Raw genomic sequence first — 14,227 nt, 5'->3', positions numbered from 1 at the left:
CAAAGCAGGAGATGGTAAACAGAAAAACAAAGTGATTCCATCTTCATCTTGAAGCTTTTTTGGTATATTTTTAGTTATTGCATGTTTCCATCACCACATAGTCTTCTCTTTCTCCTCCTTTCCATCCCTTTCAACTAAATATAAAAAATAGAAGTGTGTTGACTTTTCATTTATTTGTAGTAGGCACCAGTGCTGCTCACCCCTCTCTCACTGGAGTTTTATACAAACCCTATGGAACTAGGAGCTGTTTGTACTTAGTTCCAAGGAATATGTCTCTTTCCTTCTGCTAGAAAAAAATGTTAACAGACAAATGCTAAACAGTCAATAGAGAAGTAGCAAGATTATTAAAACTGCAGTGCAGAGGTGTCATAAAACTAATACTTTCTTTATTAATGCATTTTTTTAACATAGCATTGGTTTTGTCACTGAAAGCTGATCTATTCAGCAAAAGCGGACTCCAGCTCAAACAAGTGCCAGAACCATAAGTACAGATGCAGCAACCACTGTTCTTATCCCACAGAAATATTTATTCAGTTTGGTCAGTAAATTATAGGAATTTTCAATGCTGAGAACTTGTACTTAGTACAACATCATCTTAATATTGACAACAACCACTTTGCCTTTTGTCAACATACAATGCAAAAGATGTATTAACTTGTTCACAATAAATTACAGTGTGATAGATGAAAAGAGCTCAATAACATCAGTAACTTAGGAACTGGTTACAGTTAGCTTCACTAACAGTATTTTTAGAAATGGTTTTCAATAGTAAAATCATTGCAGCCAAAGATAAAAAAACCCCACATACAATAATAGCAAGGAAATGCATTTTTGGAGCAACAGTGAGCTACCAGTAAACACTTCATACAGTGATCTTCAAGGCACAAAGCAAAAAAACTGGGTATGGGTTTTTTTGCAGGTTGACAAATCAGGGAAGGTGAAATTTTTTTGAATATAAAATAAATAAATTTTAAAAAGACGCATACAAAAGTCAGTAAGTCAGTCAAATAGCAAGGCTTTCACAGAATGCCACACTGACAGAACATTTGTGAATCCATTTCAGTCATGAAATCATGTTCACAGCTCAAAAGACACAATCACTGAGGCAAGGGAACTATCACTTCAACATAATTAATGGGGAAGAAGCCAGACTCTCCATTTAACATCCCCTCATACCAATTCTCATCAATCTGATTGGTCAAAGTTATGATGTCCCCTTCCTTAAACCCAAGCTCGCCTTCATTTTCTGGCTCAAAGTCATAGAGAGCTTGGCAGCAAGGCTGATCCATGTGCACTGAAGAACCTGCCCCAGTGACAGAAAAAACAACCACATTAATTGAGCTTCACAGCATCCCATCAGCCACCAAGCACAAAACAAGGGCTCAAAAAAGTAACCCTGCTGTCATGTCACCAGCAACAGCTTTCCCATTGCTTTTACTCATTAACATCTGGTGCTTCTACATATAAAATACAAGATTAGTGTAAGTTTAAAAAATAATTCTGTTTGTCCCGTAAGTTCAGATGCTACTCCTCTTTCATTCCCAGTTGCCTTCCCTTTCAAAAGGATGTTTATCTCAAACTGAGGGTTTGAGTCATCGGTTGTCAAAACCCCTGTGCTCCATCTGGAGCAGCTGCCAGAGGAATCGGAAGGGCAGGAGTTGAGGAAATGGAAGAGTCAACAGGGGAAATGACAAGGAATCCTTTCAATTTATCCTGTGGGAATACCTACCAGAGGCAGGGGCTCGTGGCCTGTCCTACAAACACAGCCCTGCAGCCTGAGGCAGGCACCTGGATTTTCACAGCACACGTGCCTGGAAGGAGCCAGGGCTCCACCCTGTGTTAAGGCTTCCACCCTCACCTGTGACACTTCTGGGTTACTGCTTGCTGAGCTCCTGTGTTCAAGTCCTTTGTTTTACACATCCTCCATCTGAGCTAAGGCAAAGGCTATGGTGGGAACAAAGGTGCCTGTCAAATTATTTTAGGGATGAAAAGAGTTTTCTGATACAATATCTGGCTGTTCTTGTGATTTACATTGTCTACCCTATAAAGATCTTAACTCCAAATCACCCTTAAACATTAAAAAAAAAAAGTTTACCTTATAAATGCAGTAAATACCTTTTTTAAAGATATTCTCATGGAGGAGTGTTAATTAGCTTGGATTTTTGGTACCACTATATATGTAACATTCATATTTATGAGTAATTAGAATACATTTTATCAGAATAATTTATGTTCAAATTGTAAAGCTCAGCTCTGTGGTCAAGGACTAGCCCATGGTTCAACTGTAGTTCAGCCATAACAGATTTTTCAATAACATATGCAATGTATCCAAGTAGAAGTCTGGTAATTTGAAATACATTTATAAATGAAGAATAGGGAAAAAAACTTAATGCTGCTGCCTTGCAAAGGGGAGTACCACACCTTGTAGCACGACACCTCTAGAACACTAGAACTTAAATTATTCAGGTTGTCTTATTGGGAACATTGCAGCAATACTCAAATATTCCAGTCTTGACTCTCCCAGCTGTCATTTTTTACTGGGTAAACCTGCATGCAGCTGGTAATGCAATGCAGATATAATAGCTAAAATGGCAAAATGCATTCTAATCTGTTAATCATGGTAATGCATACGAAACTACTAAAAAGTAACTGTTTGGGCATTTTCTAGATAAAGGAATTAGGAGAAATCTCTTAAGGAAACCAGCTAACAACTAGTGGTGCTTACTCAGTGAGAACAGTCAGGTGAAAGCATCTTTTAAATTGACAATAATACAATTGGGAGCAATATCTGGTGTCAAAACTGGAAAGTAGGAATTACTTTTCTCTTTTGTGGGTATATTTTACCCTTGACAGCAACAGAAGACAGCTTCTATTTATAACAATTGAAGAGAAGTGCCAACAAGAGACTCAGCAAACCTCCCCAGAGCAGCACTGTCAATGCCAGACTCATCCTCTCCCTGTGGAAGGCTCAGGGTAGTGACAAAGTCTTACAAGACCCAACTGAATCAGAGCTACCCTAATACCCTGGTACAGCTGAAAGCTTGGCTGTGATGTATTTGCTGAAATGCTCCAAGCAGAAAAAGAGATGACGAGCCAGTTGCCCAGCAAAAATGGACTGATCATGTTTAAAACTGAAAATGGACTGATTGTGTTTATAAATAGCTGAGTTATTCTCAGCCTTTGCCAAGGTAGAACTGGTACCAGCTCTCTGGAACTTCAACAGCAGACAGTGGTGATCAGAATAATTGACAGAGTTCCTCACCTTCCCCAGCTGCTCCGATGGGGCTAATTTGTTACTGCAAGCCAGTTAATTTCTGACACTGAAGTACCTGATAGGAGATGGATCACATTTGGTTCATTTTAAGCTCCAAAGAACTGCAAAGAAACGTCTGGCAGCCTGGAAAGGTTGTTAAATAATGGTCACAGCCAGCACAACCGGTTTCACTCCAGGCTGTAGGATCAGTCAAAGTCTTCATTAGAGTCAGGCAGCTGCTGCTACTGTATAATCCAATGAGACACAGCTTCCCTGACAAAGGTAAGGGGGCAGCGCTGCCTGACAGTGTGCAACACACACTGCTTAACATCACAGAACTGCTGGCACCACTCCCACCTTTTGCTGTCCATTAAATACTTGCACATTTGTTGCAGAGGTTTCAGCTGAATCAATTGCACTCTTCTATTTCTGCAAACAGGGTTTATGTTAATGTGCAACTCCATACGCACCTCTTTCATTTCTCTAGTTTACTTCCCTGTCACAGTCAAAAAAGAACTGTCATTAATTTCCGGACCACTCAGATCTAGGCAGCACAAAATGAGGGTAACCAAGAAGCCCTCTGTGATTCCTGGAGTGTTACAGGATGGAACCAGAATGCCATTCAACGATGGTTTGGGGTTTTTGTTTGTTTTCCCCAAAGGGAGGGAGTAACTGCCTGTACCTGCATCTACTCTTCTATACCATGCTGTATACATAAGGTAGCAAGATTTTAATAATCACAAACTGGAAGCTTGCTAAGATAATTAATCCCAGTCTCCCTCATAGCTGAAGTGAGTAAACACTTAGATGCTTATGTTAAATTCCAGCATGTGGCAACCAGATACATATATTTCATATCACAGTCAAACCTGACAAACAAACTGAGTGAAAGGCATGATGTAATACAGCAATTAAAGAGTTCTAAACTGAGCCAGACGATGCTCACAGCTGCAGCTCATTAATGAGGATAATGAATTAGAACTAGAGATTTTTTTATCTGCATTTACTCAAAGCAGTCTAATAACTCCCAACAGCATAAAAATTAGGTTTATGTGACTCTAGCCCTGCAAATGTGTGCAAGTCATAAGTAGTAAATAATCCTCACATGTTAGAGACCATGCAAAGGAAAATACCATATCTGCTCCAAGAAGCTGATGCTGAACTTGAAAAACTATTGTGAAACGTGGGAAAAGTAATTTCCATGCTCAGAACTGCACCATGGCAGTTGTGCTGAATGTGTCACATCTTGCTTTGAACTGTCCTGCAGATCTCCAAGGGTTTGCTGAATACCAAGACACTACTTACCTTGAGGGACAGTATTGGAGAAATTAAAGATCTGTATTTTGATAGGGTCAATATGGAAGCAGGGAAAATGAAGCATGAAAGTACTTGTTTGGGTAGGATGGGGAGGTCAGCTTTTTAAACAAAAAGAAGGTGATTATAATGCTATCTCCCCATCTCATGGAGACTTTAAGACATTTAGCAGTTTTGCTTAGAACTGCCTGGTTCTCATTTCTAAATCACAGACCATAAAAAAATCGAATCTGTTTCACGATTCCAATTTTAAAAAGGGACAGAGAGGTTTCCCCATTTATGAGTAGGGCATATTGAGCCCACTGCAGTTCACAGAAATCCATATGGACAATGTTTGAGTAGGAATAGGAAAACAAAAGAGAATGAACAGTGATTTCAGTGATGATTTGTACCTGCTGGGGAGGTAAGCACAGCATCCACAGCTTCTTCAGGAGGAAAAAAACAGGATACATGGTCTTTCTAATGTTATTAGCAACACTTAAGTATGGCAACAATTATTACTTATGTCCTATTTCTCCTTTTCATCTCTTTTATGGTGGTTTTATTTCTTTTCCATTCTGACAGCAGTAAGGGAGTGAAGCAGTGACAACCCCTCATTCAGTGATATGTAAATGGTTGGTGTTACAGCCCATGAATGGAGCCAGTGAATGGAAGTGCCTCATTCCTTCCCTATCTTAGTGATCAGTGGTCATTTATTTTTCAGTTTTCACTGACTTTTAGCTAATTAAAACTGAGATTTTTCTTTAACTAAGATTGCTGGAAGCAACCTTGAAAAGTCTTCATCTTTCTTTCTCCCAAAGGCAGGATTGATTATCCTTAAAGTACATCTTGGAACAACTGCTGGATGGCAATGATAAACCACTGTAATGTGGTTTGACACACTAATTTATACACAAATGCAGAATCTGAATCTTGTTTCTCCACTGCACATGCAAAATGGGGGAAAAAGCCTATAATTTGATAAGTAGCTGATAGGGCCAAGAAATTTTATGGCAATTTTTAATAAAGTTGCTATGTTTTTGCTCTTTCATCCACATGTGCTGTGAAAATACCAAGGAAGTCACTGATCCCTGCAAACACCTCCAGTGCTTTGGATGAAACGTGTCCTTGTGTCACAAATCTTAGGAACCACTGGTGTGACCTGAGAGAATGTGCAGAGGGGGTTGTCTCCCTCCATCTCACATTAGACAGCAACACAAAAACTCAGTGTTCAGGCAGCATGAGGAGTTTCAAACAAATCAAGGAATCAGATCTTGCTGGGTGGATTTGTGCTGCCAAACTGCTGCAAGTGCCCTCCAGTATGGATTGTATAATGGTTTCCTCTTGTAGCACAGTGCAAGAAAATTAAAGAGACATTAGAAGATGCATAAAGTTACAGCTCCAAGCTTTATTCCTTCATTTATAGTTCTCTCATTTCTCTCCCAACAACCTTTAAAAAGAAACAAGACTGGAGGGAAGAAGAAACCGGAGAGTTAGGAGAAAAAAAAAACAACAAACCTTCAGGAAAAGATCCTAGATTCCATGCCAAATACAGAAGGGAACCTTTGGCTCACTACTTCTCCTCGATTTTCCTTCCAAATAATGTTTATGGAAAAATCTCAGGTTTTTTCATTCTCTATTCTTTGCATATTGTCATTTGGGTTTTGTTTGGGGTTTTTTGTTTGTTTGGGGGTTTAATTGGTTTGGTTTTTTACCTGGGCTCAGCTCATCATATAGTGTAGTCATTAAGCAGATGGGGCAAAATAGTTTAATTATGAGACAAGGAAAAGCTATTTCAATGAGTAGTGTAACCTTACTGATTATTACTATTCACACAACTTTCAAAAGTTGACCTTCTTTTTTTTGTGAAATCAGGGTCTAATCAAAGGAAAGGGTCCTAAACTCACACCAACAGGTACCTAAGTACTTCATTAATGCACACACTTTGGTACCTAATATAGGGACAGTAAAGGCAAAAGATGTTAAAATCAGTAAGGGTGGGAGTCATCTCTCTGAATTTTACACAGCTAATATTTGATATCCTGTACAGATCATTTATGCTCTCAGACTGTGGAGAAAAAATAGCACCTGGAGATACTCCAGACTGTGCTCAAACACACCCACTGCAGGCATCCGTCTGCAAGAAATGAACTGTTTTCTGCAAGTGCCTGTCCCTCTCTCTCCTCCTACCCTCAGTGGCAATTCAGAGACCTAAGAGACCAAGGACAGTGCTACACCTAAACCTCAGATAGGTGGGAGTCTGTTGAGAGGAACCCTGCTTCACAATTCTGTTTTGAAATCTTGGAAACAATCTGGAGTCAGATGCAGAGATACTGGTGCCTGATGGATCCACTGTTCTCACGGTGCAAGAAATACCTCAAGCAACAATCTGGCAAAACACCTAGAGACACATTCATTCTGTGGTGACAGACTTACCTGACGATTTTATGGAAGAACTATAGGCAATCCCATTGTGCTGCTGATTATCACCAATTTCCAGAGTTGTAGTTATTATAGGCTTTGGCTTAAATTCACGCTTAGGCCGACTAGATGCTACATTTATTCTGTAACACAGAGAAGAGCAGCCAGAGATTTATTTAGGAAGAAAGAAAGAAGAAATATTTCCAGAACTTAAGCTCAGGTTAAGTGCTTTGCTGTTGGAAAAGTGGAGTAAGAAAATCTTCTGCTGGTTTTGGTTTTAGGTTTCTTTTGGTGGGTTTGTGTTTCGGTTTTATGGTGTTGGTTCTTTTGGTTGGTTGGTTTGTTTTTCATTTTTTTGGGGGGAGTGTGTGTTTTGACTAAAAGCTGCTCAATTCTCGTGCAATACTTGAATTTCAACAAGCCCCTAATTTATTTAATACTGTGGTCCTGCTGACAGAGGCATAAAGCTTAACAGCCTGAGTTTGAGAAGTGATGAGCACCCACAGCTGCCACTGAGTTCAGCACAAGCTGCAGGAATGAGCCCTCTGGAAAGCTCAACTGCAAATGACATATAGAGAAACACATCCAGGACAGAGGCCCAGGGACTGCATCTCCCACATGGCCCTTTTATCAGGGGAAATAGGAAACAACCATTTAGCCAGCAAAATTGTCTAGTACCTCTTGCTGTGTATGCCCCAGCTGAGAGCTCCTTGTCCCCTGGCCCTTCCAGCTGGGATGGCACAGGGTGTCTGCAGACACAGCTGCCCTCATGCCCACACTCACAGCCCCCACAGCCACCCTGAGCTGAAAGCCCCAGGCAGTTTCCTTGACTCTGCCTACACCACAGTGACACTCAGGTCTCTGGGTCTCTGAGTGACAACATTAACAACAGCAGCATTTCTCCCTTCTCTCAGGATGACACAAAGTACCTGGGCCTTTCATACGTGTGTTACAGCACAGCTCTGTTCCTGGCCAGCTGGCTGGTTCCTTACTGTGCTGCAGAATTTTGTTATACCCCTTAATCTCAATAAAAACAGGCCAACTTCCAAGCAAAGCCTCCAAAACACAACTCAAAGTATGCAAGTTGGAATAAACCTCCAAACAAAGGGAGGCTGTCCTCATTAACCTCCACAGATGGGAGAGACTCTGCACACACTCCGAGCTCCCTGGGCAGATCCTGTGTTACATTAAAGTCTCCCAGCACAGCAAGAAGCTGCCAGGTGGCAGGGGTTTAAAGCCATGGAGCTCAGTCTGGCACAAAGCACAGCAAACAGCATCTGGGAGGTGGTGCTACAAGATCTTTTGCTTCAATGACTTTCCAACGTTGCAAACCTCGGCTGCAAAAGAGGTTCAACATTTTCTGAGGGGTTCAGTCTCACCGGTTTTGCAGCTTGCTCTGCAGATCCTCCAAAATTTCTGTGGATTGTTTATGGTAATCTAGTGCTGCTTCTACAAACACAGCCAACTGGCTGACTTGTTCTACCTGAAAGACGGAGAGAAAAATAGTTGTAAGGGCACTGCAGTGCATTCAGCTGAAGGATAAACAAACAGATCATTTAAAACAGACCTCGTATCTCAAAAGACCACAGTACCTTGTAGAGGTTACTGGGAAAGAGCACATGTGATTCTATCAAAGAAACTGGCAGTTGGAAACTGAACAAAACTGAGGTGTAACTTCTAGGTCACTAACTCAGGGCAGGGTCCTTGAGTCATTTCCTTTCACAATGTGCAAATCCCCTCTGCTTTCAACTTCCAAGCCAGCTGTCTGTCAACACCCAAGCCCAAACCATATAATAGGACATGACCCCTTAGCAGGTGAAAGTGGAGCTTTTCTGATCAATGCTGGAAGAAATTACACTGTGACAGCTCTTATGACTCAGACTCATTGCAGTTTATTATCAATGTTTACAAATTGCAGTTCTGAAAGGATCTGGACTTACCTCACTAGATGGCAGCATTTATAAACTGATAAATGAAACATAATTTATCTACTTGGATTTAAAATGTATTAGCCAATCATTCAAAAATATGAACGATGAGGAAAGGGAGAATGTGAAGGAGATGGAAAAACCAAAATATTTTTATTCACGAGGTAACAATCTCATTCCCCTAACACAAGCTGAAAAGTTCAAGCTGTATGGGGTATGGAGCAGTAACAGATATTTGTCTTCTTCAAGACAACATTAAGAAGACAGACCCCAAGAAGTCTGACATCTTTCCATTCCATCATGATGTCTTCAGACATTGGATCATAAGAAAATATCTGAGTAAACTTTCTACAAATGTTTTATGGACCCATGGCAATTTTGTGTTATACTTTGTCTGCTTTTACTCAGTTAAAAAGATCATTAAAAATACTGCCAGGACTCCAAGAGAGCCAAACACTCTCACATAGCACAAAGAAATGAAATGCACAGAACCAAACCAACAGCTGATACAATTCCATCACAGTCAGAAGAGAGTAATATAAACAGCTGAGGACAACACACAACGTGCCTGGGGTTTGGATTGGTGGTCAGAGAAAATGGATAAAGGACGATCCAAACAAGCCGACTAAGAGCCAGGAGAAATATAGAGTTGTGGATTAGGAGAAGAGAGAGAGAAAGACTGGGAAAGAGCCAGAGAAACTTGGGGGACTAAAAGCTACTTAGGAAGATGAAGCTGGGACTGGCTGTGTGGGAATGGCAGGAAGATGGAGCTGATAAGAAGTGCATGCAACAGTGTCGATGTGGGAGGTCTGGAACTGGCTGTGTAGAAACCTGAGAAAGATGGGGATCAGGACTGAGCCTGGGAAAGGCACCTGGCAAGATGGCTGGGAACCAGAGCTCAGAAAATAGACTTCAGGGCAAGAAGACCAAGAGAGGGAGACACTTGGGCAACTGGAAAGGATCAGAAGGAAGTGATTGCAGTTAAGATCTCTGCAAACATAATGAGACCATTTGGGGTTAGACAACGAGGCTGTAATGAGAAGTTTCAGGAGGACAGACAACTGGGTCCGCATGAAAATGGAAGGGAAAGAGCACAGAGTTTTCTTTAAACAGAAACAATAGGAAATGGGTATGGAAAAAACTTCAGAGGGATATTCAGTTCACCCCCTCCCAAAGGCAGAGTTAGTTATACTAGAATGCATAACTCATTTGTTTTCTAGTGGCTGAGCTAAACCAGTTGAATCCCTGCACTGTTTTGTCCTCAGTTTGGTGCTTTGACTAATGATAAACAGTACCTGAAACATTTCTCAGCTGCTTATGAAAGGCAGAATTATAAAACACACATCCACTGGAACCAGGCAACTGGAAGAGCCTACAGTGGAACAGTGCTGAAATTGTTGATAAGAGCATGTTCTAGATTTTGCTGCCCTCATTAACCTGCCCTAGTAAAACAGCAAGAGGCTTAACTGCCTTACACTGTACACTGCTGTAACAAATGTGTCCCACTTACAAACAGTCCAGGAGCTACAGGCTGGTTTATAACTGGGTGTGCATAGAGGGAGAAGTTGCTTGCAATTAAATATTCCCACTTCATAGCTCCTCCCTGTTGCAGTTTGCTCACAGAAAAAAGACAGCACACTTCTTACTTTGGAAGTGTGTTTTCTGTGATGCTGCATCTACAGGAGGTGAGAAAGCTTTGGAATAAGCTCAAATAGGTCCAGCTCTCTTTTCCTACAATTCCATAATTACTCAGGAGAAAGCACATCCCGCTATTCCTCTGTGTGTGGACAGAAGAGAGGATTATCCTGAATGGCCACAGCTGCTCCTTATTTAGACAGAATTTCATGATGGACTTGGACTTTGAGCCAAAGTCCACATACCTGAGCTCAAGCTACAAACTCACTCTATGGACTTTGCAGAGCCAAAGAGCAATAGTAACGATTGTCAGAGGTAAAATCATTCAGAGACTCCATAGCAGCAGCAAAGTTTTGACTATAAGTGAGCTAAAATTCAGAAAGCACAGAGGGTACATGCCCTTGCTTATACTTTCAGCAGCAGGTCTTGACCATACCAATTTCCCGACCTTCACCCTCTCACTGACCAAACTGCATTTTACTCTCAGCTACTCCTACTTGAGGCCTCTGTGACCATCTTGTCTGAGTCACAGTATCTCCAAAAGAAATTCCTGAGTTCTTGAGTTCTCCCATTCCCTGCTGTGCATTGTGTTCTTCTCTGACAGGGGATTTAAAAGTGGGAAGAGGCAGAGTTTCTGCTTCCAGACCTTGTCTCCTGTGAAGGATGGGACTGGCTTTAACCAATCCCACACATTTGCCCCTCCAGGATGCAGTGCAGCAAACAAAGAAGCAGCACAGACTTACATCATTTTCTAAGAAATTGAACATGCTTCTTTCAGCCAGTTCCTTTGACTCTTCAAATTTTTCTACTGCTTGTTTAACTTCTTCATCCGGTATCTTTCCAAAACGCTTCTTTTTATAATCATAATCCAAGCGGCGTCCTTCCAGTTTCTTCAAGTGGTGCTAAAAGAGACACAACGTTCATGAGAAGGACCAAATGGGATATGGCCCAAACACACACACTGTGATTTAAGGAAACATCAGTGGTGGAAATACATGCAGACTTAAAGAAATACAAGGCTCAGAGATTTGTACAGTCCATCCCTCTGACCCAAGGCAGCACCAGGTAAGTGTAGGGCCACACACATGAATGAGATTTTAAATAAAGAGCCCTTTGGTAGCACCTGGGGTACTGGCTACCTTGATTTGCCAATCGTAGACATCCACCTCATGGACTTCACTAAATGTGCAACAGCTCAGATTCTCTGAGCTGTCGAGAGAAGTGGGATCCAACCTGAATATTTGTGTGTCACCGTATTGTACATGTAATTCAATTTTATGTCTTGAATTATCTGCAATATGACAACTAAAAGTTTAAGGGCTATATTCCCCTCATAAAGCAGTGCTCCAACAAATCTTGTATTCTTGCTGTCCTTGTTAGGTATCAACTTGACACTTCTATCTGATACAACTACACAAGCTTTTCTGTTGCCAAAAATCATGGGACTGACAGACACACACAATGGACTCAAAGTGACAGTACAAAATGCTCATTAAAGCTAACATCAAACGATTTCCTTTCATCAGCTCAGAAGAACACAACAGAAAACAGTTATGCATCAAAGGAGACAGCTACAGACATTATTGCTATCTTTTTGCTATGCTTTCCACATTCATTTATGTGAAAACAAATAAAATAACTTTCATTTCTGCATTTCATCAGGGTTTTAACTTGCTTATTACCCAAATCCATTGGAATCAACAGACTCAAAGACTGCCTGGCTTTCGTTGAATTGTCACATTGTAAACAAAAACACTGAAAAACTTAACTCTAAAGGTTAAAAATGTGTTCCTTAGTGTCCTATATTTTTCCTATAGTGGCATATGGCACTTCAACATTTTATGACACTATTCACATCATTCTGTGTTTGCCCTGAAAAGCCTTTTTTAACAGTTATATTCATTCTCCATTATAAACAGCTTTAGGCTGACAGAGATGATAAGATAGGACAATCACTAGCAGTAAATCACAGCCCACTCACATGTTCATAAGCATTAATAAAAATGTTCATTAAAATAAAACAGCAGAAAAATAAAGAATAGAATTCTCTTCAGTATCCTTGTACTGACTGTCCAAGCAATACAGCAAATTGAATAAGTTAGACAAGGGAGAAATAGCCACACATTGATTCTAAGCAGATTTTGTCACTGTTTTGCTAGAGAGAAAATCTATTACAACAAAATTTATTTACCTTATTGCTTTCAAGAAAAATATCTCAGGGAACTAGAGTTTGATTTGACTCTGATTGTTGGTAAGTGAAGCTTTACCCTGGAAAACTTACCCCAATCTCTTTTAAATCTTTGTCCTGCAACAACTGTAGAGGATCAATAAAATTTTGTTTGACGTTAATGTCAAGCGAGTCCTTCACTTCTGCCATTTGCTTCATGCTCTCACCAGCATCCAGTAGTGCAAGGCCTGTGGTAAAGAATAGGCTCTTATATCTCAAGATATGTAAAAGCAGAAAATTTGTCTTTTAAAACAGTCATTTCAAACAGGTATCTTTGTATCTGTTGCAGTCCCTTGAAGAGTAAAAAAGAAAATAATGCAAGTTATGCTTGTTCCCTATAGAAAACTAGAACTAGAAAATTTTTGTTCTGAATTACAATGCAGGTTTTTTTCCCCGACAGATATCAGGGGAAAAAAAATTGTTCTCCCTACTGTTTTTGCATAGGTCATTATTAAACAAAAGTCATCCAGTGTTGTTGCTTATTTCTTTCTACAATAATTTTTTCCCTTAGTTTGCTTCTCAAATTGAGTATAACCATTTTTATATAAAGGTTAAAAGAAATAAACTGAATTTAAGAATCACCCTAAATTACTTAGATTTGGCAACTTGGAAACTAAAATGGTTAATAACAGGGATGATCAGACAGGCTCACCTGCAACAGAGGAGGACAAATGTGCAGGAGCATCCTGTTTCTGAGCTGTATCCATCATCCCCTGCTCCCTGCACTTAACCTTCCCTCTTACCTGCAGTGGCCAACTACACAGGTTATGTCAGTGAGTAATATTTTGCAAAGAACTTTATGCTGAAATATTGGCAGAGGAGATGCACAAACTCACCAAACATAGAATCATCGCCCAGCTCTCTGCCATACCGTATCATGCAGTCTCCCAGGAGTCCCTCTGTCTGGGGGTAGCCTGTGGTTTTAACTTGTCCTCTGATCTTTGACATAGTGTTCAGCATCCCCAGCTTGGCTCTGTATGCTAAGAGGGACATAGAAAAAGAAACAAAAAAGTCATAAAACCAGTTTTAAAACTAATCTATTTAAAGCAATAAATCATTTCACAAGCAAAACAATGAAGCAAGTCACTAAGGTCAGCTCAGACTGGTAAATTTTTTGTTGTCAGTACCTCATAGTCCAAAGCTGAAATATGCCATTCAACAATATGGGTCATATGAAACTGGTTTTTATTCCCAACTGAAAAAGCATCATTTCTCCAGGCAAATATTCACCAACACTCACATTCCTCTGGACAGTCCTGGCTTGGGAGCTCCCTGATTAGAAATATTGCAGAAAGCAAATGCAGAATAGATACAAGCACAGCCAAAGCCAACTTCCTGCTCTCTCTCCTCTTGCTTAGAACAACTTTGCAGAACTCCAGACAGAAACCTCACAATGATGACCTAATTAGATTTTATTTACCTAGAATTAATTTCCAAGTAATAAAGCAATATTCATCAAAATCCAGCACC

At 40.4% G+C, this 14,227-nt stretch overlaps 1 protein-coding gene across 3 annotated transcripts in view; it reads right to left on the bottom strand.

Annotated features, from left to right (window-relative positions):
• Positions 1 to 506: 506 nt before the first annotated feature.
• Positions 507 to 14,227, bottom strand: part of SH3GL3 (SH3 domain containing GRB2 like 3, endophilin A3) — a 57,998-nt gene continuing 44,277 nt past the window's right edge. For all 3 annotated transcript variants that reach the window (XM_042039656.1, XM_042039659.1, XM_042039658.1), the window contains 6 exons: positions 13,594 to 13,737; positions 12,812 to 12,945; positions 11,274 to 11,432; positions 8,347 to 8,450; positions 6,983 to 7,110; positions 507 to 1,303 (listed from right to left, as the gene is read on the bottom strand). In XM_042039656.1, coding sequence (XP_041895590.1) covers positions 1,098 to 1,303; positions 6,983 to 7,110; positions 8,347 to 8,450; positions 11,274 to 11,432; positions 12,812 to 12,945; positions 13,594 to 13,737 — 875 coding nt within the window. In that variant the 3' untranslated portion in view covers positions 507 to 1,097. The remainder of the gene's footprint in view (positions 1,304 to 6,982; positions 7,111 to 8,346; positions 8,451 to 11,273; positions 11,433 to 12,811; positions 12,946 to 13,593; positions 13,738 to 14,227) is intronic.

Source organism: Corvus kubaryi, unplaced genomic scaffold, assembly GCF_017639235.1.
Source record: "Corvus kubaryi isolate FWS band 111438036 unplaced genomic scaffold, C.kubaryi_AGA036_p1.0 37394, whole genome shotgun sequence".
NCBI lineage: Eukaryota > Metazoa > Chordata > Aves > Passeriformes > Corvidae > Corvus > Corvus kubaryi.
The sequence above is the reverse complement of the archived record's forward strand: the minus strand, read 5'-3'. Positions and strand labels throughout refer to the sequence as shown.